Below are 23764 nucleotides of genomic sequence, written 5' to 3'. Positions count from 1 at the left end.
TCTAGCATGGAACAGCACAGCAGAGAAATGAGTACTAAACGCATTGTTCAGTGAGAAACCTGACTCACTCTGTGGGTGTCCTGTGTAAACAGCTTTCTCAAGCAACTTCCTGGGTTGCTGAGGTTGACTTTATGAAAGCCTCAAACTTCTCTCTCCTGTTTGCGTCAGATTGTGTACAGATGCTATCATGCATGCAATTGTCTGTTTTTATACGATAAGAATTCTCATCCCTGAAACATTTTGCCAACAGAGAATTGAATCAGAAGCTGATGGAAGCCAAAAGCGAGCTAGATGACATCAGGAATCAAAAGAGTGCTGGTGAGACGGACAAGGATACTGAACTTGGAAAAATATACACGGATTACCTGTAAGTAGAACTGAAACTTGATCAAATTTTGAGGAATGCAGCATATTTAGGAAGCTTACTTCAAATTGTTCTTATGTATTCAGTTTGTCTACAAAATGATTAAATTGCAAGCAGTCTTTGACTAAAGTATACGCACTGACTTAAGATGACATTGTACTCTTGCAGGGACAAACTCAAAGTGGCAAGTGAAGAATTACAGAAAAAGAAGGCATACATTGATAGTTTAGAGCCAAAAGTGTCAAGCAGTGGTGAGTGAATTAGAGAAATTATAATGCTCATAGACAATTGGAAGCTATTGAGCTGTACTTTCACTTGGTACTGTTTATTATGCTGTACAAAGTGGTTATGTCTGTGGATGAAACTCTAGTGTGTGATCATTCAAAGGAAAGCTATTGAGCAGTACTTTCATGTGGTACTGTTTATTATGCTGTACAAGGTTGTTCTAACTTTTAAGTCTGTGGATGAAACCCTATTTTGTGATCATGCAATGAAAGCTAGAGTAGTGAAAAGTGCTTTCACTGCTTTTTTGTTCTACCTTTGTTTTTGGAGATTATAATAAACTCTTTGTGTAATTTTGCTTGAGTCTCTATACATGTATGAGGTAGAAAATTTTCGTGATAAGTTGTTTGTTGGACAGTGTGTAATAGTTATTTCTTTGTATTCTTTTGTTTCAGCGGAAAAAGTGAATGAGCTTCAGGAACTTCTGAATAAGAAAGACCAAGAAATGAAAGTTATGGAAGATCGCTACAAGAAATACTTGGAGAAAGCCAAAAGTGTAAGTTTTTTCCTAGCCTTCGTTTCATGCAACTGTTCTTCATTGTACTTCTCTTTCATGGTCTTCAATATTTGTTCCAGTTGTTTAAATTTATTTGGTTATTGCTGTTTGGCTTGGAGTTCTTTGCATTTAATAATGGTACAGTAGAATCGAGTTACTTATTCTCTCTTTGCCTTGTAAAGTAAATGTTCCAAATCCTTTCCTGATAAGGTTAAAGCCTGTCGTGGTTGTGGTTCTGGTCTTGAAGTTGTTTTCATGTATTTCAGGTCATAAAATCACTGGATCCCAAGCAAAATGCAGGATCTCAACCTGAGGTGAATAATTGGTTTTTCTATGTTTTTCTTCCCTGTTAAGGCTGGTGAAGCCATAACCAAATAAACTTAATTAGTACAGGTAATCGTGTGAATGCGAGTGCAATTTAGGATATGTACACTACATGTGATATTTGAAAATTCTCTCGAAATTGCAGAGCTTTTATATGCTTACTCGGTTACTGGTTGACTAGCCCTTAGGTGGTTAGCCCCCAACCAGAAGTTGATTAGCCCCAATATTCACGCTTAAAGAACTAGAAATAGACAGTTATCAACTTCCGGTTGGGGGCTTAACAGTTAGGGGCTAATCAAATTGGGGGCTAAATGACCGGTTATCGATTACTGCACTGCAAATTAAGAATAAACAATTAAGGTGGCTCCATAAGGTAATCATTTATGGCGTTGCGTGCGCAAGTGTTATGTTTTAAATGCTGTTGTTGCATTCGCTTTCACACCCAGTCTTCTCAAATGTATTACATGTAATGACCAATGATTAAACAGCATTTTACTATCAGCTCTGTTAAAATTTTGGGCTTTAGTCTTGAATCATAAATGCCCAAACAAATGTGTTTTTTACTGTTTTTACGGCTTTATATGTGATTTTCTTGAATTTTCTTCGCTGAAATCTTCCAAACTTTTTACAGCACATGGCTTCCAGTGGGATACGAAATTTAAACACGCAAAAAGTAGGGTTTGTAAAGGCAGTTTTTTTGATTTTTTCAAATTTGTCTTTTACCGCTGCAAAAACCCTGGTTCTATAGATTTCCCTGAAAAACAAGGTCCAGCTGAAGTAAAATATTTACTACGAATGTGCCAAATTTTACGAAATTTCACCAAAGGAAACACAAGAAAATTCACTGTCAGTTTTGCTTTTTGCGCTTCAATTTACAGGTATTTTTATTTGTGGCCAAAATGACTCATTAGTGATCTTCTTTCGAGGCCTGGTCTGAGCTTCCACTAACGATACTACATTTAGGAAATAGCACACTGGCTGTGGGTAAAATTTGGGTGGCAGGGAAGGATGACTGGGGAGTAGGGGCCCAGGAAGGGGGCCCTCCTGGGGGAGTACAGATCGGGTGGTACCGGGTGTAGCCACCCTGGAATAAAAGTTCCAGACCTGCCTCCAGGGGTGAGGCCCATATCCCACAGTCCCGGGGGACTGAGGGAACCAGGAGGAGGAGCCCCTCATGGGGGGAGTACAGATCAGGTGGTACCGGGGGTAGCCACCTTGGAATAGGTAATTTCTCCGGACCTGTCTCCAGTGGGCTAGAGCCTTACTGTGGGGTAAAGTGCAGCTAATGGGTGCACCTCCCTGCCACCGTCCTTTAATAACAAACAACAGAAAGTCACCAAGTACAGTCTCTGTTCATTGCACCCTGAATGATAAGGTCTAAGGCTTGCTAAGCGACAGATAACCCTAACCTATAACCATTAATGGTATACTTATTATTATTATTATTATTATTATTATTATTATTATTATTTTATTATAAGCAAATGATATCATAAGTATATACGGATAAATGGTTTTCTAAAAGTAGCGGAATAGTAATGTTCAGTATCTATACACGACATTCTGAATTGTAGTGTCAAAGTTTGCCCCCATTTTTTTTTTTTGGGGGGGGAAAGACAGATTATTAGCCTTATTCATGGTGAACATTTCTATGGATCTAAATGATTTTGTTTATTCGCTTGAAGATGGTCCTAAAGCATAGTATCAGGGGTTCAGATGTGTAGAGCAAGGGTCCCAGTCATGGGAGGGTGGGAGGGTAAAAGAAAAATCAGTGGCGAAGGATCGGCACAAACGAGAAGACTGAATACAACGAGGAGCGTGTGCTTGACTAGAGGTCAGGGGCATGAGGTGGACACGTGAGAGACATGACTGGAACCATTGATACACTGTCTTTTACAGATGTAGATAACAGTGGCTTTACTTAGGAAATGAAAGGTTTGTTGTGATATCCAAAGGGGGTGATTGTTTTCAACTGGGAATCCCTGATGGACTTTGAGATCAGGAATTGGTGGCATGTTACCTATGTTACTGGGATTTACTTATGAGCGTGACACGAGGTTCATAGTGTTACATGTCTCTGAAATAAAGTGTTACAATGCAGAATGTGTGTGCCTGTCTTTGAGATATTGTCTCTCAGGTCTCATTAACATCAGTTCATGGATGCCATAAACTTAAACAAATACCATGACTGAGCTCCTTTTAGGTCATTCCGCTGAAATAGAACCTGCACTGTGATTTTTGTGAAACGTTGCCTATCGATTGTTTATATTATAGGAACTTAAATTTTGAAATAAAAATGACGGGTCCCCATGTTCGTTTAGGAGTAAAAGCACCCTGTTTATACCCATATAATTAACAAATGGTAAACGCCATAGCGTGCACTATTGAGTTATGGATGCACGCGGGAGGTTGCTAAGCACGAAAGAAGCGTAAGAGTCGCACGAGGCGATAGCCGAGTACTACTCTAGCTTCTTGAGTGCTTAGCAAACCTCCCAAGTGCATCCATAACTCAATAGTGCACGCTATGGCGTTTACCATTTGTTTTATAACATAACATTGAGACATTGGAACAACAGAAGTCCTTTTATTGAGCTACATCACAAAAAAATGTTTGTGTAGTCTTACATGACAAGAGAAAACAAGCGCGCGAAAATTCATTCTTGACAACCGACTGCACACCAGTAACTCGATACAGTTTCATCTTCAGACAACTGAAGACAGTTTCGCATTTCTGGCAGAAGGAAGTCGGCCATTACTTTGGAAACAATGTCTGTCAAAAGATTTGCTTTGTAAACAGCACACACGTCAGCAGCGTACACCCATGGGCAAATAGTAGACGCTAAATTAACCAATCAGAGCGTGCGCTTTGCATTAGTTATGTTATAAATCCTTATAACAGCACCATGATTGTATAGTTACGATTCCTTGCTAAATTCACGTTTCCGACGATTGCTTTTTGTTCTACACTGAGAATTGGCCCTTATTTATTTTACACAGAGAAATTTATTACTCAATTCAAAACAACAGGAAAAAATAGTAGGTCACCATACTCTTTTGCGAGAAAACGACGATTTACCTCTATGGCGAAGTTCAGCCCCAAAGAAAAAGCCGCCATTTTTTAATGCGCGCGCGCTAATCACGCGTGAAATTATGCGCAGTAGGGATGTGCAATGCAATGCTGGGGAATGACCTTAAACCTGGCTGATAAGCTCTTAGATTCGTTTCTATTTATTTGATGTTGACCTCTCTGTTCCTTTACAGCGAGATCATGAAAAGATGAAGAAAACAAGAAGAGAAGAAGAAGGAGAGAAGCTAATAGTTAGAGGTTGGTATGAAATGGTAAGTATTTTCTCTGCCGGGTTTGACACAGTTTCGTTGAACTAAAATCGAGAGGTCGGCTACAGATGTGTTCGTCGTCGTTTCTTTCACTCCAAGAACGATGACTTCCTGTACGTCTAGGAAGGCACATCTTGAAAATGTTAAAATACTTGTTCGAAATCCGCTTTAATTTTCCCCAATCTTAACCATCGTTCTTTCTCTGTAGTTTATTATTGTCTCTTTGATGTTTTTCTATCTTTGCAAACCATATTTCGAGGTTTTGCCTTGAAGGTCGCTCCTTAAAGAAAATGAAGAAGCACTTTCCATGTTAAGTTCTAAAACAGTTTAAAATTGTTCTTCTGAGTCTTGGTTACGGTTGACGTACATGTATACCCCGTCAAGCTCCTTCGACCGCTAATTCTTATGGCAATCACGTTCAGTCTCATAGGAAAATTGTTTAAGTCCTTGAATTTACAGATTGCCTTAGACTTCTAAGCAATGTTATGAGGCCATATTCGTATTCTCGGTATTGGACTGGAACTAGCTTGCAATTGAGGCTCATGAACGGAATATCATTACAAAGAGATTGACTTCCCGCTAGCCTCACTTTCAAGCTAGTTTCAGTCCAATACCAAGAATACGATGAATCTTAGAAGGTGCAGTGTCAATGAGTTCTGTTTGATTTTTTTCCAGGGCATGCAGCTTCATGGAAAAGCTGCTGAGGAGAGGTTATCAGGGAACACAGGTGGAATGTCCTTCTTAGCTCGACAAAGCCAAGCTTCCAGTCGCCACTCTACACCGAATAGAACACAGCAAGCGAACGCTGTCTCTTCTAGGTCAGTACTGCACAAATTAAATAACCTGAGCCTGCGGTGCATCTTTAAGTGGTCAGTGCAGTGGCTAGGTAACCCACATGTTTTTCGTCATGGTAACGACTGGTGTGGCGAACACGGGAAATTTCGCAGAGTCAACCTAGTGTTACGTGTTTTATGACCTACCATTGTTCTAACCACAAGTTAGAAGAAGAAGGAATTTTTCTTCGAGATTAATTAAAGTAATATCTGACGTGACGTCCTTTCCTTTCATCTCTCTTTCCTAACCTTGATATCTTTTAGTTGATCTTCTCTTTGTAGCGTACCCACGAAGGCAAAGTGGTTCTGTACTGACTTTCGTTCTTATTGTTTTGCAGGGACACATAGCACTAACATGATAAAAGGAATTTGTCGCAGTTTCCTCTCTAGTAAAAAATTTTATTGAGGACCTAGCGGAAAAATTAGTAACTGCTGTCCTTTAGTTTCTTAGTCTCATAACTATGGCAGAATAACAATTGAGAAACCAGAGAAGGGTCTAGGCCAAACCAGTGAATAAAAGAACCTTTGTGAATAATCCTGTAATATCAAACACAAACTTCTCATTACTTTTCAAATACGTTTAAGTTAATTCACGTTAGGAGAATTTAGTTTTCAGTCAAGACGTCAAAAAGTTGTCACCAAGCAATGATTTGACGTTTCCATGTTTTTCTTGGTTTGGCTAAGACCCGATTATTTTTTTTTTCTGACAAATGAGACAAGAACTAATACATGGTAACGCATTAGAGAAGAAAACGTGACTTTTTTTTCTCTGCTTTGAGTTTGCTCAAGGTAAAGAATAGTTAAAATCAAAGCAAGAAGGGCGCATTTTGCTATTCCTAGACATTGTCGATTCGTGGTGTGGAGGATGGACACTGTAAACTGTAAAAGGCAACCTGGTACCATAGCCGGAGTTTAATTTTATGTGTGTGAGTGTAGCTAGCCGAGAGGCTGAAAAGTTCGGTTAAACAGTTAATTTTGAAACGAATAATGAATGTGAGATGGGCATAACGTGGAGTTAACCTAACATTTGCACTACACGAGATAATTTCCTTGTAATAACTGCCAAGGACGTCGGTTACCTTTAGATAATCAGGTATTGATTTTGATTGGTTGATAAATTGGCCAATCAAAATGAATAATGACGTCACTGGACAAATTTCCCAGGAGTGCAGCAATTTGCGCAACAACCTCGTTCTCCAGGACCGTGGGAACGAGGTTAGTTGCGAACGCGGCAGCCGTCTTTGATAGTCGTGTACCGTACTAACATGAAAGATGCCCCAAGACTTTGTACAGAAGACCAAGGAAAGCGAGGTGAAAAACAACGTTATTACACGTTAAATATGAACTCAAAATTGAACCTTCGTTTATTTTGGTTTTAGGATATGCCAAACAAAATCGTATTACTGTTGTTGTGGTAGTTTGTGCCATTTGAAATGCCGTAAACTTCCGATAGTAACGCAACCCTAAAAAGCCCCCACTTACCACACCAAAAAAGAAATCTCAGGCTAGCTCATCCTTCCGGTTAAAAGCCCCCTCCCCTCCCACTTCCCACTCACCCCCCGAAATATCTTATTTTGTGTTTAGATTTACCTTATGAAAAGTGAAATCGCATAGGATGATAAGCTTACCATTATTAGAGGGCTATGTTGTATTTTGTAGTATGTCCACTTCATGTTGTTTATAGATTTTCACCACGCGTCATTCTTGTATTCACCTAAACGTGTCCAGGCGAAACATCCCTTCCCACAATATAATAAAGCGCCACGTACCTCCCGGATAACCCCTCCCCCTTCCCACCCGCCCCCTAAATAACAAAAAGTCATTTTGAACAAATTTAAGCCCAGATCTTACCATAGTTTTACGGAATTACTCGTTTCAACGGATTCCCTTAGAGCTTAATCTGATTTCATGTACCACCTAATATTAATGCCTTGTATAGCGCGCGTAGTGTTTGTGATCTTGAATGCGTACACGAATATCAAGCTGATTTGTAAAAGGTTCGGGAAAAGGTTTTAATGACATTTTTGTGTAGTCAATATTTATCTTTAATATAAATTATTATTTCTTTTGTCCCTTGGACCTGTTTGTTTTGTAGTGTATCCCTAAAGAATATTAAAACCTAGGCCTGCTTTGGAAAGCAAGTTGTGAATGTAAGAGGTTTCTTTCTTTCCACTCGAAAAAAAAATGATTAATGAGAGCTGTCTTGCAATTGGGGCTCACGTTTTGAGTAGTGAAGTGTAAAGTTTAATTTGCCCTTACCTTCTTTTGCTTTTAGAATTGTTAAACATGGTTGCCACGGGTCCTAAAAAAAATCAGGAAATAAATTTAACGTCACAACTCGGGGAATTTAGTTTCCGGTCAGGGAAACTTTGAATTTCTCGTCAAATTTAAGGATTTCTATTTTACGTTTTCTGCAGGTTTTGAAACGTGAGTTTTGGCAGAGATCGTCTACTTAGCCCACTTACGGCTAATGAAGAATGTCTTCTGCCAAACAAATATTGCAAATTCAAAGCGTTGGTAATGTGACAATTTTTCCACTCGATCAGTGTCACTATGGTCAGTGGAAATTATTTTGCGAGCCGTGAAAAGTCGCGGTATTCATGTTTCTTGTGTGACGACCTTGTAAAGAGGTTCTGTCACAGCAGTGGTGGGAAACTATGTCGAACACAGAAAAGGTCAAATTGTTTTCACAGAAAGCTAGTTAGGTCTTATTTTACTAAAACTGAAACGACCCCCTTTCAAACATTTACATATAAAGCTCTACTGAGTTAAGGAAATTAAGTACACCATATGAACAACCGGGAGGTCATTTGTTTATAAACGGCTTCTAATAATAACGAGTGAAATCGTTGGTGTACAACTTTACTTTTGTAAATGAGTCAAATATTCCTTATGTTAGTAAATGAAATGCGTACCAACCAACCTTGCGTAGCAGTTTCTTTTATTTTATGGCAAACATCTCTCTGAAAGATGCATTTTACAAGAGACTGCGCATGTTAACCAGTCTGCACTGGGCAGGGTTATATCTGAGTAGGATATACATGTAAAGCAACAGGATTTGTGGTCATAAGAGTACTATGAACATTATTTTTGATTCTGCGCGAAAGTTTAATAAAAGTCGGGGTTTCATCCGTTTAATTCCGAAGCAATAAAGTAACCGGGATTAAAGAAACCAAGACTAAACGTATTGCAATTAATTTTGATGTAGCGAAAGTGCTGACTTGCCCTGAACATTATGAACCCTCTTGGAAATGTAAACAAATCTTCTGAGTTTGACAGTAAATCGGTCGATCTGTGATCTATGCCAGTAACGATTTCCGTTCTAAGTTCGAAACAAATATAAATTATCCGCAGCAATTTTCATACGGCCCTATTGATGTTGCTTCTAAGAGTTTGATGCTACATTCAGACTAACCCTCAGTTGGTGAAAGTGATCAGTTTTTTTTTCTCATCACTTGCTTGGTTAACATTATTGTTTGTATTGTATGGAGAAACTCGATTTTGACCATTTCTGAGAACGCAGCAGTTCATTTTCGCCTTGGATTTTAACATCCCGATGTCCTCGTAGCTTATGGCTTCCCTGAAATTGTCGAAATTCAAGAGTAAACTGATATAACAAGGCCCTTTAAGCTTAGTTACATTTTCTTTTTCTTAAAAAAAAATTATAATACCCCGCTTTCCTTTCATTGCTGTGTTGGCCGTGTACACTATGAGTAGGCGATTTGTGTTGTATTTATTCATCAGATTTCCCACATGGGCAGAATGCTATAAAAATTCTTGTGGTATGAGTTTTCTCGTACCCACCACCGAAAAGGCCTGACGGGCCTAGTTGCTACGTCAAAAAATGTAGCTTAACCTCGTCCTTAATCCGTTAATAACTTGTCTTTTACATCAAACTTTAGCTCCGTACTCCATCCAGGAGAAAGAAACAAGGTTACCTTTCTCATAAAATGTCTTTTCCTTGCACTTCCAGAACTAACTGAAATTCGAAGTGTTTCCTTTTATCTAAATTCGGCAATTTCAGAAGACTTTTTTCTCGTAGTCAAATATGTCTTTTAAAGAAACAGTTTTATTATATATTCAATTCCAAACATAAAATTTCTCAATATTTGTCAGAAGTAGCGTTGTAAAATGCTAAAATGGCATCTTTAAAATGGTCCCAGAAGTCAGGAAAATCGCCCTCAGTAAACTCGAACATGGTTTTTGTGAAAGCGAAATAAGGAAACAAAGTAAAACTTCTAATATTCTGTTTGCAGTGCTCTCGGAAAATTAGTTTTTCTGTAACAGGAAATGAAAACATCATAAGCGTATTGATTCCTTTTAATGCACAAACTGCTCGGCAAAGTAAACTTTCGACCACCAAGTACACAAATGGGATTAATAATTACGATTCCGTCTAACTTTTTTCTGCTAATAGTTGCTTTCAGATTGGATCTTATGACATGATAACTGACATAAATTCCAGTTGTTCGACTTTGTAATATTGCTTCTTTGACAACGTTTTTTAATCTGTCCATAATTGCACAATGATTCTCTTCATAATCAATGGCAAATAGAAGAGTTGGTTATAAAGGAGCGAGTGCGATCGATTGTTCAGCTGCGCGGAAGAACTCAAACACGATTTGACTGTCCCGTTTTCAACAGGTAAGTTTCATAAGAAAGGCAAACGTAATTCAGTCTTAAGCGCACTTGGCAAAGAGCAACTGCGGTTTTCCCCACTTGTGGTTAAAACGTTAACCAGGCCGTCGCAATCTGGTAAGCTTTTCTCAAAGGTTTCTTTTTCTAAAATGATTCATACATGTTAAAAATAGAAGAAATAGAGAAACTGGTTTCACTAAGAATGGGGGACAGAAACATCGAAAAAAAATTCTGGCATCATCTTCTCTTAAATACCACGGGGAAAAAACCTCAATTTTTGGCAATGACATTCCTTGTGCGAAAGGATAACTCAAAAAAAAAAAAAAAAAACCTTCAAGGAAAGATTTAATTTCGGCAAATGAAGGGACTGCTTGTAATTCCTCTATTAAGGGGGTCCAGCTCACTGTTTCCTAATTCTGGACGAGAATTTTATTTGTGGACGTGGTCAACCACTTGCATTCATCAAAAGTGTTACAAATTTTGAAATGGTTATCCATCGGATAATATTTTGTTGTCGAAGATTTCCTAAATGAAGATTTGTGTTAATGATTTTTAAAATCAGTGTAACAAAAACTGATCTTTACTTGTCGAGTTGACTTTGAACTCGATTTTGTTACTCAAAAATACGTGGAAAAGAGTCAAAATTTCTTTGTTTAGTGAGCTGTTGAGATAAACAATCTGATTTCTATATGTGTTTCTTCTGAAAATTGGTCGATTTTGAGTCTGACAATTTCGATCTTCGATGACTTGTCTAACTGACTTTTAACTCGATTTTATTACTCAAAAATACGTGGAGGAGAGTCAAACTTTCTTGTTTGGTGCGCTGTTGAGATGATGATCTTTTCTTCGATTTCTATGTGTTTTTTTTTTCTGTAGAATTGGACGATTTTTATAGTTAAGTATGTAACGAATTCGTTCAGAGGCGAAAGCGAAGTAATCTTAACTGATTACGAAGTAAGTCTTGGGAGATAATAACATCATCAGCCCTAATACCTCTCTAACCGGCCTATCAAGTTGTTTTACGAAATTATATTTTTTTTTTATTGAGAACAAAGATAATTGGAAAACTAAAGTAAACAATATGCTATGTAAACGCATTGGATTAAACAAAACCTTGCCTGACAAGTCATGTCGCGCAATAATTGTTTCTAGGCACATTTAACACGATTTTAATAACAACTGGCCATCATTTGTCAGTTGTACGGAAACAACGATCAATGATATTGTTCTTTAGTGCAAACAAATTTTTTTGACTTACGTATTCCGAACAAGTACATAAGCGATTTTTCCACTAGCCCACCCCCGCTGAATTACTCGCAGTTTGAACCCCACAAAGGGTGCTCTTGTTAATCAAAACGAAATTTTCACCATTTCGACCAATCAGAGACAAAACCCAGTGTAATTAAAATTTGCCTTCCCACGCTCTGCCACCATGTTTCTTCTTTTTTCGGTGAGTTCTTTCCTGGCCGTCTCTTTTTCAGTTAGGCGATTTTAATTTAGTTTTACGATAGCTTGCTCGATCAAAGACTTGAACAGCTAAATTAGATCTTGAAGCGTTGAGCTGAGCGAGAAAATTGAAATTTAATTTGAACACCATTAGAACGGTTTTCACTTGAGTGCCAAATGTAATTTGCAGCTGCTTTGCTTTGCTTTTATGCGTCAGTCAATTCCAGCAGTCCCCATCTCCCCCCCCCCCCGGGCTAACCCCCGGGCATTAGCATTTTTTTAAAAAAATGGGCAAATTCTCCGGGGTAGGGACACATCAGCTGTCTAAATGCCTTGGGGTGAGGACGAAGAAATAGGGCAAATGCCCCGCCCCGTGGGCACTCCACTTTCATGAATTTAAAAAATACTAGGCTAGTTTTGAATGTGAAATGTGAAATAGTCGTGTTCACGTCAGTGATTGTTTTGTGATAAACAAAATATAGTTCACCTTGTCGCTTATATTTATATGCTTACAAGTAATGAGGATTATCTAAAATTGAGAAAACATACCTTTAAAACATCTACAAGTTTCTCTAGTCCTTGACGGACAAGCCATTGCTCGACAAACGCCTCGTCTTTCCCGATGAACTCATCAATGGCACTTTCGAAACACGTGTATCAAATGCCCGGGGATCGCCGCGGGGTACGCAAATGCCCAGCCCCCGGACCGCGATAAAATTGCGAATGCCCCACCCCCAGGACTGACAACGTGAGCAAATGCCCCGCGGTTGCCCCCGGGGGGGGGGCGGGGGGGGGGTCACGGGCACTGCATTGACTGATGTATTACTTTGCCAGGCGATTGGCTAAAAACAAACCTCGTGCCACTTTTTTATCCAATCAAAAGTAAAAACCCAACCCACTCGCACACGTTTTCCCGCGCTTGGCGTCGGCTACATGTATTTGCTTGGATGGTTTTGATTGGTTCACTGGATTGACGTCTCTCTCCTTTGTGAATCGAAAGAGACGTCAAAGAAGTTATTTCTTTGGTTATGGCTTCGCGGCACTTTATTGAAACCCGCCATTCACACACTAAAGTTGAGCAGTTGTTTGCTGCTCGTACCTTCGCGTAACAATTGCAAAATTGAAGTGTTTTCCATTACATATTTCTTGTTCTTAACTCATCTTTTTAATGATCCTCATTTTCTCACAAGTGACACCAATGTTTACCTGAAATATTTCTCATACCTCACGTTTTATAAACCATGAAGTTTATAATGGTTGTACATGTATTTTCGTCTTTAACAGTCCAATCTGTCTTTCAACATGAGAAGCTTACTATTCATATGTGGCATCCTTCTTTTCGCCAGTTTAATAAACAGTAAGTACATTGCTGTGTATATCAAGAGAGGATGAGGAGTAAGAAAGTTAATCCACCATACAGGCCTTATCTCCAAGGGAATCCCTCTTAAGTTATTTTTAGACATGGTGCCCAGTTCTACCGCGGATAATGTTTCCACGCGCGTTGCGTGGATGTTTTCGTGGAGGATGAAAAGGCGTAGAAAGCCACTTGGGCTTTCCACGTGATCAAACTTCGCGTCACGGATTGGCTGTTTCTAGACCCTTCCGGGATTTCAGAAACCAGCAGTAGTCTAAAGATAACTGATCTATTCTTCCATTATGATATTTGGATCTGGATTCGTGTTTAATTTAACATGTTTTACTTGATAGATTCTAACGGAGCTCCTGTAGGGGAGGAAGGTCAGTAACCAAATAATGTCATAATGGCTATAACATATAGCCTTCTTAGATAGAGCGAAAAGTTAGCTGTCGACAGATATTATAGTTATCGGCAATTAAGGGATCAGTCATTATTTACCGTCTTGAGGGTCGGGGGAAGGGAGTCGGGGGTTTTTCGGCTACAGATAGTAGCATTGAGCTGATCCCCTCTTTAAATGTTATTTCACTGAAGTGATCCCCTCTCATAACTATTGATAAATTTCGTGATCTCCCATGTCTTTGCACACATATTCACCTTTAGATGTGTATATTCAGTGCTTTTAACGTTCATATGCAAGCAATATTTCTAACTATGATGTTCTTACAGTATAATGAGGCCGCCGCTGGGAATTAACGGTAGAGTGCACGTTTTGGAATCGAAACCGCTGGCAAAAATACTAGTAATAGTTTTTTTCAAGTTGACTATTATCTAGTTGGTGTGATCAGTTGTTTGCTATCGACAACTAAGATGGGTCTCGTTTAATACAAAAGGAAAAATGTTTAGTTGCCATAATAATTTTTGACAGATTCTTTTTATCGATAGCTGACGACTTGCTTCACACACACTTTTTTTTTTCAACTCGTCCCAAGGTATCTCCAAGATTGTGGACGCAGAGGACGAGGTCGCAGGGGTTTTTTTCCGTTACTGATTTCTTTTAATTGTTTTCAAATAACTCTCTCGCTGCTAAAACCCTAAAATCCAAGATTGGTATCAAAAGGAGAAGGATTTTACATGTAAAATTTATAGAATCTATTTTTTATTATTACTTAGCGGAAGCAGGCGACTGTCCAAACTTGGAAAACGAGGAATGGAACATTGGAAACTGCAACCATTGCTATTGCCGAAATGGAGAAGTGTTTTGCGAGAGTACATGCGCGGAGAATCAATGATTTAAAGTACGCTTCTTTTTCGGTTTAAAATATCTTATCAAAAGTCATCGTAAATATAAATATAAGAAAGGAAAAAACCCAGGGGGGAACTCCCATATAAAAATGACGGGAGTACTCGTCGGAAATTCTGAAAAGAACCCATAAGAGGTCCTGTTTTGTGGGCGTGGCTTGAAATCTTGTTTACTCCAAGAGGTATCAATTCTACAACAACACATTATCTCCTGTCATATTTTTTCAGCTCAATACCCTACAAGGTACTGCAAAAGCTCTCGCTGTGGATCTTTTGAGGCTGAGCATTCTCAGAGGTACCAAAACCGCTTTTTTAGCCCCTGAAAGATACGACGAGCACCCCCGTCCTTTTTATAAGGGAGTCCGCCCCTGTAGAGATAACTTTAGATTCTCAGTGTACAAAGTATCAAACGTGACAATAATAAGAATGCAAAGCAAAGCCATGCAAAGTGAAGAGACACAACACCAAGCACAGAGTATTAAAAATATTTACAACCGGATTTAATTTTTGAAATAACAGGATGATTTTTTGCGTTTCTCTTTTCAGAAAATGAACTGTAATTTGTGGGGACGTTCTGTTACAATAGAAAGGACGTTATCTTTAGTGAATAACCTGGAGGAGCAGATCATTCAAAACTGTTGTTAAAGGCAATAAAGTAGACTGACATAGAAACGATTTCATCTGTCGCTTTTTTGATTTTTTGTGTATGTTGCCTGTTCCGACTTTCCTTGTCGTCAACTTCGCTAACTACGTACATCGGCGACCAAAGAAAATTCTCTTATTACTGATGGCGGTTCATCTGCACGGCTGTTTTCTGGCTGACTGGGTGGTAACAGGGCAGAACTTAGAAAGCAAAGTGACTTTGGAGAGGTTGCTAAGTCGGAGTTATTCGAGAGTCAATCAGCAAATAGCTAGTGATACCCTGACCAATCAGAACGAGCTCGAAGTAATAACATGTAAACGGTTGTACGCACACTCTGCACAAACCACTGACGTCACTAGCTGCTTACGAGTAGTATCCAAACTCCCCTGAGCCAATAATGCCTTTGGACATGCTCGATCTGTTTAGGTATCGTCAAAGTACAGTCTACACCGCCGTGGTTGAAAATTGTCGAAAATTTTGTGACGCGTCCTAGCAGCATCGCAGGCTAAAACTGTCCTGCCAAGAATCCCTTACCCTTTTAGGCGCTAAGTAACTTTCAACTTTATTCGGCTATACATCTCTTTTTATACAAGTTCTCTAAGTTACAACAAGTAAGAAAATAAAACTTAAAAGAACGAAAGGTTTACAGAAAAGCAGAAATAATACAATACAAGTAATACAATACCGTCAATACGTCATATATTTTTCTCTAGGGACCTATTTCCCCTCAAAATCTTTTTATGGAAGAGTCGGAGAGAGCTAAAAAGGAGAGGGGCTTTTAGAGAGCTGGGACAGAACTTTTATTGAATAATCAATCAGATAACATAAGCAAGATTTAACGTATGATCGTTTAATAATCATTCTGTTTAACGTTAACAATTTCAAAACAACAGAATAAATGTAATGGACGGATATACGGCTCCAAAAACTACTACCTAAAATATCTTCATATTCCAAAACATTCTTGGTTTACCAGTCTGAAAAAGAGGGGAAAGACGTCTTCGTCAAGCGAGAAATGTGACAAGAAAAGTAGTTCTATAGATGGCGTCTTCAAAGAGTTCAAGGGAGTCATCAAACTCGATTCCAGGCTCTCTTTCCTTTGCCGCCTTGTCGTGAAGCAAAGGAGAGAGAGCCTTGGATCAAGGTTGAGGGGTGATTCAGAAAAACAACGCAAAAAAGCCTCGAATGAGTCAAAGCTATAAAAATTTGTTTAATACATCGTTCCATCTCGTTTATATTATCCAACTCGGTCTCAAATCCTTTAGACACCTTTGAGAATACAAATTAGGTGTTACAGGTGCTAATTACAAAACATAGAGAAATGTCAAACAAAAAACGGGAACTGAACACACAATTAGACTATTCTGGCGCAAAAGTCTTTGTCGGACATTTCTCTTTGTTTTATTATTAGCACCTGTAAACACCTAATTTGTATTCAACTCACGAATCTTTTTACACCTTGCCGGTACAGATATAAACAAAACTCATCTTTATTTTATTTCTTACTTCATAATTTAAAGAAAACGACAAAACTTTTAAGTTTGAAAGACATATTTCAACAGAACCTATTGTCATCTTCAGTTGATTGATGTACCAAGCTTTGGAAGTAGATTTTATAATAAGTAGAAAATGCTAATTGTGATGATGAATAGTGACAACAAAGTAAAGCAAAGCGTGAAAGTGTGAGAATTATAAGGATAGTTTTGGGGTGCAATTATTGATTTAAAGAGGTATGCCCTCTTTGAATATGAATAGTGAACCTCTTTGATTCCAAGCTGGAAACTATTGGAGGCGTGATCCAAAACATGGAAACAATCTGCTGCCAAAATGACATCGAAGCGTCGTTTTTTATCGTTAATACTAGCAGCTGCAATATCCGGCGTTAATTTAAAACACTTTTTTCTCGCAAAGTTTCATGTCATCTACCTGTCCGTCAGTGTCAGTCGATACTTCGTCAGTCAATAATGATTTTAAAATTTAAAAAAAGGGACGACGCTTTTCAGTTTTAAGTACATGTTCCGACAACAACTTCTGTCATCGTCAGTCAAAACTAGAGTGAATTTGAAAATACAATTAGAGTCAGCCGCCACAAACTGAAGTTTCAAGTAAAAATTAAAGAAACCATGTCGCATCAATTGGGAGAAGCCTGCTTTAAATCGGCAATTCATCATGTTAATTTGACGCTTTCATTTTAATTTTTCTGTATTAGCCTCTTGTTCTTTTGTTTTTCTCTTCCACGTATTTTCTGATTCGTGCTATGTAAGTTATTCTAGATGTGGTAACATTTGTTGTATAAAACTTGTATATTAACTTATATATGCATGCAAATTCATTCTAGTTGTAATTGACGATGACAGAAGCTACTGTCGAAACATGCATTTAAAACTGAAAAGCGTCGGTACTTTTTTTAAAAGTTTATTAATTTGTAGCCTGCCGCTGACAAGACCGTTTGATTTTGAAATGTCTTTAGATTCGTGAGTGTAACGACAGTTATCGCCTCACTTCTACTGCATTCTTGTGCAAAATGTCCTCCGCCTTTCTATTTTCCCATCATTTTACAGTCACCACAATAGCCGGTATTTCCGGACCACCTTGAACAAGAGGAGATGGCTCTAACTGGTAAAGAAAATAATTATTACGCATGCAACACTGGTCAAATTAGCGTTAATTTGATGCATGTAAGCATAACTTTTTGAATATTCCCGTTAATTTCATGACGCGTAGATTTTGTTCGCGTTGTTGAAATATTTCTTTTTATTCCTGTGATAAGGTAGGTGTGAAAACTTGCCCAATTTTCGAACTCAAGTTCCACGGTTCCAAGGCTCCATAGTTTCCGGGGTGGTCAAGGTTCCAGAATTCCAATCAAGCAGTTCGGTTTCCATGGATTCACGGTCCCAGTCTTCTCTCAGCTGATTGCTTCATCTTCGACCTCTTCGAGTGCTAGTGGCTCGGTCAATAGAGCGTGTAAGCAGTTAAGATTTTAATTACCGGTCTAATCTCTGGAATCTACGAAGCGAAGAAAATGAAGGTACTCGAAACTAAGGTAAGTTTCCTACGTATTTGTTGTATGTGGTGGTTTTGAGACGGAAAATTTTAACAGCATAATCTTTCATCCTAACTCGACATTGAAACCCTGGCCTAATTTGATGTCTGTCGCGTGTTGGAGGTACAGAGTTCAGATATTTGGTTTTATGCAGCGTAAATTACGATCACTGTACCGAAAGCTCTGTCTTTTTGTGGTAGTAATCGAATTTAGTCTAATTATAACCATCGATAACCGGTAGAAACGTGCCTTCGTTGATTACTTGAGTTCATGTTAAGATTATTAATTTTGTATGAGGAACTTTCCTGCTCAAAGTAATTTCAAAACCGCTTGGATGATCTGTTCGTTTGTGAGACACAAACAGAGACATTTTGTCGTCTATCTGAAACTGAAAAACAGCATTTGTCTTATTTCATTTTCCACGGCCATTTTCCAACAAACCTTCCTGTGTGAAAAGATGGAAAATAATTAGCTTTAATTTGTACATGTATATGTACATGTAAAACGGATGACCGCGACTTTGCCGTCGGCCGACGTGTTCAGAACACACGGAATGGCCGTAAAACATTTTCAGAAATATACTGAACCTGAATTCAACTAAATAAATGAGTTGCTACGCTGTAAAATTATCCTGGCAACTAGGAAAATTCTGTGCCACAGCTGGGATCTCAGGTGAATCATACATCGTGCACATGTATGGCATCGTGCTGTTTGGCGATTATGTAACGATTAACAATGTATGAAAATGCATGAAAATTGCTCTTACTGCTTCCTGTCAACGAGAATTTAAATAGAAGTGGCTTGGCTTATGCATAAGTTTGTCTTAAAGTGGCTCAAGGCCATAGTACAGAGAAAAGGGCTACTTCCACATCAGCAATGTCACACAATATCAGCAATTTTTCATTATCTTCTTTAATATAAACAAAAAAACCCACCCCCATAGATATTATAATAAATTTAGTACACACATCACTTGCAAAAAATTTTGGATGTTAATATTTTGGATGTTTTATTTTGAATGTTTAATTTTGGGATACTTAATTACTATCTCGTTTTGGACAAATTTCAGACAACAATTTCCGACACCTCGCTGAAACATAGCCAAAGTAAATTCACACCTAGAAAACATGAATAAGACTGGAACAACATCAAAAGATGATGGTTTTACTGCACCCTCAAGGTTTTACAAATACACCAACGAGAAAATAACTCAAATTCTATCAAGTTGTTATAGCCATATATCTTGAGAGTAGTGTCTTAACTAGAGTTCCCCCTTTATAAAGCCCAACATAAGGGAAACTAAGACCTTTGGCACTATTTCAAAATTTTATACCTACTGTATTTTTTAGACGCCTGAAATTTTGATCACGTAAAAATTTTTGGACAGTTTTATTTTCAGACACTATTTTGTCCAAAATTAAAATCGTTCCAATGTTTTTGCAAGGAATGCATGTGAAGTTTCATAACAATTCGTTGCAAACTAATGGATATATGGGCACAGAACTTGCCAGTTTTGACAAAGAAATGTGTGACAGGGTACAAGGATTTAAAAATTGGCAAGTTTGGGATCCCATTTTTCCATGAGTTGGCAGTGGATTCTTATGAAACTTTGCACATTTACTAAACTGGACACGATAAGTCTAGCAGTGAGCCTATTTTTATTTGTTTGAATGAAAATATCAGACAAGCATGTCAGCGTCAAAGTGGTCCATTAAAAGAACACACAAAAAAGCAGAAGCCACTTCTACATTACACTGTAACTAATTCTTTTCAACATACATATATATATAGCAGCTAGTGCTACTTTTATGACTTCCCATATAATTATTATCTTGAGCAACTGAAATTGTTAGCAATTACCAACAGCATAATGCCACGTAGATTGTCTGCAAAGCTCGAGCTACTCTCTACAAGGTAACTTGAACTTGATACATGTAATTCTACATGTTACTTCAACTTGGGGAGCAAGGATGGGACATTGGGGAGAGTGCTTGTCTCTCACCAATGCAGTGGCCTGCCAGTTCAATTCCAGAAATACATGCATACACTGTAGCTGACATCACTTCAAAACATAACCATTTGAATTGCATCCTGAAAATAAGATCTTATTTAATGTATTTGTGCTTGACTGAGATTTGTTTTCATTGCAGACAGAGTTTGACAATTTTCTCACAGAAGCAGGCTCTAAATTAGTTGTCATAGACTTCTATGCTGATTGGTGCGGCCCTTGCAAGATGATTGGACCGAAATTTTTGGTAATTAATTTACAATGTACTGTAATGCAGGTTTCGACAAGTATGGTGAATAACGTAGACTATTAGGCAAACTGAGCTGAATGGCTATCTATGTGTACTAGTCTTGTAATTTTATTCATCTGAATTTTATAATCCCTAAATTTGTAACCGGTCACAGAAATAATATCTGAAAGGTTCAGTTAGGAATTTTAGGTTTAGTCCATGCCAAACCATTCCTACATTTGCTAGTGGACAGGTTAACTGTTGAATATTATATTTTAATAACTGGTATATATATAATAATAGTGAGTTAATAATCATGATCAGACACACCAGCTACACTGTATTAGAGTGGTTTTCAACTGAGTGTCATAAAACCAAAACCAAAGTAATTGCTCAAGCCAATCACAAAGGACACAGACAATACAGTGAGCCAATCAAAGCTCTAAGTAATTAAATGTAGCTGACACAAAGCATGGGAAAACATATGCGCATGAGTCATAATTGGTTTTGGTTTTACCTCTAATTGGGTAAAAGTTAGCACAAGTTTTTTTAAGCCAATCATGTAGCATGGTAAGCACAAAACCATTACTTTTTCGCACGCAAATGAAAACTGCCTTATGAATTAATGTTTATCTAACATTCTTTGGTAAAGTTGACTCATGTATTACTTTGGATGATAATGATGTACATCTCAGATTAGGTGAGGTTTTAACACAAAACATTTTTACGCATATGTACAGTACATTGTACTGTCTTCTACTAATCATCCAAAATTCGAGGTTCTTCATGTACCACTTAAATGAACATGTAATGTCTTGTAATGCCCTGAAAACAGACAAAAAAACACTCACTACAGCTTTTCATTATATCTTCACACCTCCCCCCAAAAAACAGATGACTGTTGTGGAGGTGTGATGGCCCAGTATCTCTCTCCACCCAGGTATATTATAAATGGGTACCTACAAATTTAATGCCAAGCAAAATTTTGCATCAGTAGAAACAATAGCCTGTTGAATTCTCAACAAAAATTCTTCAAAGTTTTGTTTGAAATGAAAATAATTTCATTTGCATTACTTTAGCACAATACTCTATTGGAAGCATTCAACAAAAATAGACTTTGACCTGACAATAATTATTATTATTATAAATTGTAAGATTATAGAAAATTAGAGGATTCACTGTACTGCACAATTACATACTAGGGTACATGTACATGTCTTGGTCATCCATTACTAGAGATCAGAGTTTCTACTTCATAGCTGCAATATCTACAGTAGTATTTGGCAGGATTACAAACATGTGCATGTACTCATGTAGTGGTACGTTATTAACTTGGTGTGCTGTGCACTGAGAGGAAAATTTAAAAGATTGCTTAAATAAGAACTGTAACAATTTGATTGTCTTATACTCGTCTGATAAATTTGTGTGAATTTTTTCATTTTAGAAAATGGCAGAGGATTTCCCAGATGTATGTTTTGCAAAAGTGAATGTTGACGAAAACTCGGTATGGTCTGTAGTTAAAATCATATTTGTGTCCATGGACACTATACAAAGGCGTCTTTAAAGGCCTGTTGCAAGTGCTAACTTACCTTCTAAGCAAAAAGGTGCTTTGCCATCATTTAAATAATTAAGACAGTTTCTGCCAAACATTGAATTCAAGCAATATAAAAGAGGGTTGTACAGGGGGGTCTCAAGATGGCACAGTTCACAAGTGGAAAAAATAGTGAATCATAGATTTCAAAATGTCATTTTCCCGAATCACAATAATAAGCAAATAAGGTACTCTTTGTAATAACCTGCTCAATACACTAGAAAGAGTGTTTGAAGAAGCATCAAAAACCATGAAAGGCTAAGTAAAGGCTCCTTATTGCAAATTGCGTACCTAAATCACTCTCGATAGATGGCTCTAACCATTTGGAGGACTCACTTGTCTTTCAAAATCGCCTAGAATAGAGCGCGGTGAAATCACAAATATCAGTTAATAATTCAAGTTCTTCACAGGTCACACAAAACCTTCAGATCACAAAGAATAATTTCTTAAATTCACATTTCACAGAAAATAAAATCAGCTAATCACGCATCACGGGAATACTCCTGTACGACCCTCATAAAACCATAAAAGCCTCACAGCACAGTTACATTTTGACTACAGTAAACAAGAACTTATCAGGACTTGAGCACTCAAGCTGACTCTGTGAAATAATACTGAATTTGAAGTTATCTATATTTTCATTACAATGGACATTTCACACTTGTTGAAAACAATATGGCACATGCTTTAAACATTTTTGTGAGGTTTGACTTTAACCTTCTCAAGAATGCTTGAGAGGTTAATTGCAGGTTCACTTGGAGAAATAATAATAATAGTTAATAGTCTTTTATGTTCTGCTCAGGACACTGCAGAAGAGGAGGATATTACCGCTATGCCAACGTTCAAATTTTACAAAAATGGTAACCAGGTGTGTAACTGGGTGTACACTGTAGATTGATCGTCAGTGATTAGAATAGATCCATGTATAAATTTGAAGGTGGTTCTACATGTAACTGATAATAAGTCTACGGAAGAAACCCTAGTGTGTGACCCTTCAAGTGAAAGCCATTGAGCAGTACTTTCATGTGGTACTGTTTATTATGCTGCACAAGGTGGTTCTCACTTTTTAGTCTGTGATGAAACCCTAATGTGTGACCATTCAAATGAAAGCTATTGAGCAGTACTTTCATGTGGTACTGTTTATTGTGCTGTACAAGTTTGTTCTAACTTTTAAGTCTGTAGATAAAACCCAAGTTTGTGACCATTCAAATGAAAGCTATTGAGCAGATCTTTCATGTCTGGCTACAAGCATTAAGGGTCTGTCTTGGGTACAACTGCTTGTTTTGGAATTCTTATTTTACTTTTCTGTGTACACTCCCTTGGGAGTCCAAGAGGCAATTATCTTCTGGTTTTGTCAGTTATGACTTAGATTTTTGGGTTTTTATTGCAGGTAGATGTGTTAACTGGAGCAAATGAGGCAAAACTGAGGGAGAAGATCGAGACACTCAAGTAGTTTAGACATTATGACAGGAACTTATTTGAATTTAGCTTGTATCTGCATGAAGGCATTTTGTTAATTTAAAGAAGAATCTTGACAGGATTGTTACTCAAGTCGATCAGCTTGTTTGCATGTATGATTTGCGAAAGCATTCTTTCTGCCCTTTCTCTCATAATGTGAATTGTGTCTCTTAAATACAAAACCATTCCATAAAATCTTCCTGCTTTCTTCTCTAATAAGTATGATAAATGATAGCAACAGCTATAAAATGATATGAGCCGCATTAGAGCTGTAGCAGTGAAATTTATAACTCCATGTACAACAATGACAGCAACAACAACTTTCATTTGTGCCCAACATTTAGACCAGATAACCTAATAAACAAATATTTTAAATAACCATAATGGGGCTTAATAAAGAGGACAGCCATATTCAAG

The 23764-nt window shown here is 37.8% G+C and overlaps 2 protein-coding genes and 1 long non-coding RNA gene across 6 annotated transcripts in view; all 3 read left to right on the top strand.

The window, feature by feature from the left end:
- LOC110068436 (protein Hook homolog 3-like) overlaps positions 1-7844 on the top strand; it is a 73993-nt gene extending 66149 nt beyond the window's left edge. The window contains exons 32-38 of one of the 3 annotated variants that reach the window (XR_016206335.1): positions 251-367; positions 533-615; positions 1042-1142; positions 1409-1456; positions 4728-4791; positions 5478-5620; positions 5974-7844. Coding sequence is in view for 2 of the 3 variants with exons in the window: in XM_089286375.1 (XP_089142501.1) it covers positions 251-367; positions 533-615; positions 1042-1142; positions 1409-1456; positions 4728-4805; positions 5478-5620; positions 5974-5983 (580 nt within the window). In the remaining variant the exon portion in view is untranslated. Of the gene's footprint in view, positions 1-250; positions 368-532; positions 616-1041; positions 1143-1408; positions 1457-4727; positions 4806-5477; positions 5621-5973 lie in introns of all 3 variants that reach the window. The other 2 variants (XM_089286375.1, XM_089286376.1) reach the window with 2 other exon arrangements.
- A 2350-nt stretch (positions 7845-10194) lies between these two features.
- LOC110068358 (uncharacterized) lies at positions 10195-15050 on the top strand. Of its 2 annotated transcripts, none has more exons than XR_002298755.2 (5): positions 10195-10279; positions 13004-13076; positions 13427-13456; positions 14247-14371; positions 14922-15050. It is a non-coding gene; the product is annotated as an uncharacterized LOC110068358 (long non-coding RNA). The 2 variants fall into 2 exon arrangements; XR_002298756.2 differs by lacking the exon at positions 10195-10279 and adding an exon at positions 10280-10390.
- A 2871-nt stretch (positions 15051-17921) lies between these two features.
- On the top strand, positions 17922-23542 carry LOC110068639 (thioredoxin-like). Its single transcript, XM_020776047.2, has 5 exons — positions 17922-18061; positions 20212-20316; positions 21743-21802; positions 22692-22757; positions 23280-23542. The coding sequence occupies exons 1-5, from the start codon at positions 18041-18043 to the stop codon at positions 23340-23342; spliced, it is 315 nt and encodes a 104-aa protein (XP_020631706.1). The 5' UTR covers positions 17922-18040; the 3' UTR covers positions 23343-23542.
- Positions 23543-23764: the final 222 nt, after the last annotated feature.

The sequence above is a fragment of the Orbicella faveolata genome, unplaced genomic scaffold (assembly GCF_042242905.1).
Source record: "Orbicella faveolata isolate gen_17 unplaced genomic scaffold, um_ofav_v1 contig_14, whole genome shotgun sequence".
Taxonomy (NCBI): Eukaryota; Metazoa; Cnidaria; class Anthozoa; order Scleractinia; family Merulinidae; genus Orbicella; species Orbicella faveolata.
This window is presented reverse-complemented; position numbering and strand designations above follow the sequence as displayed.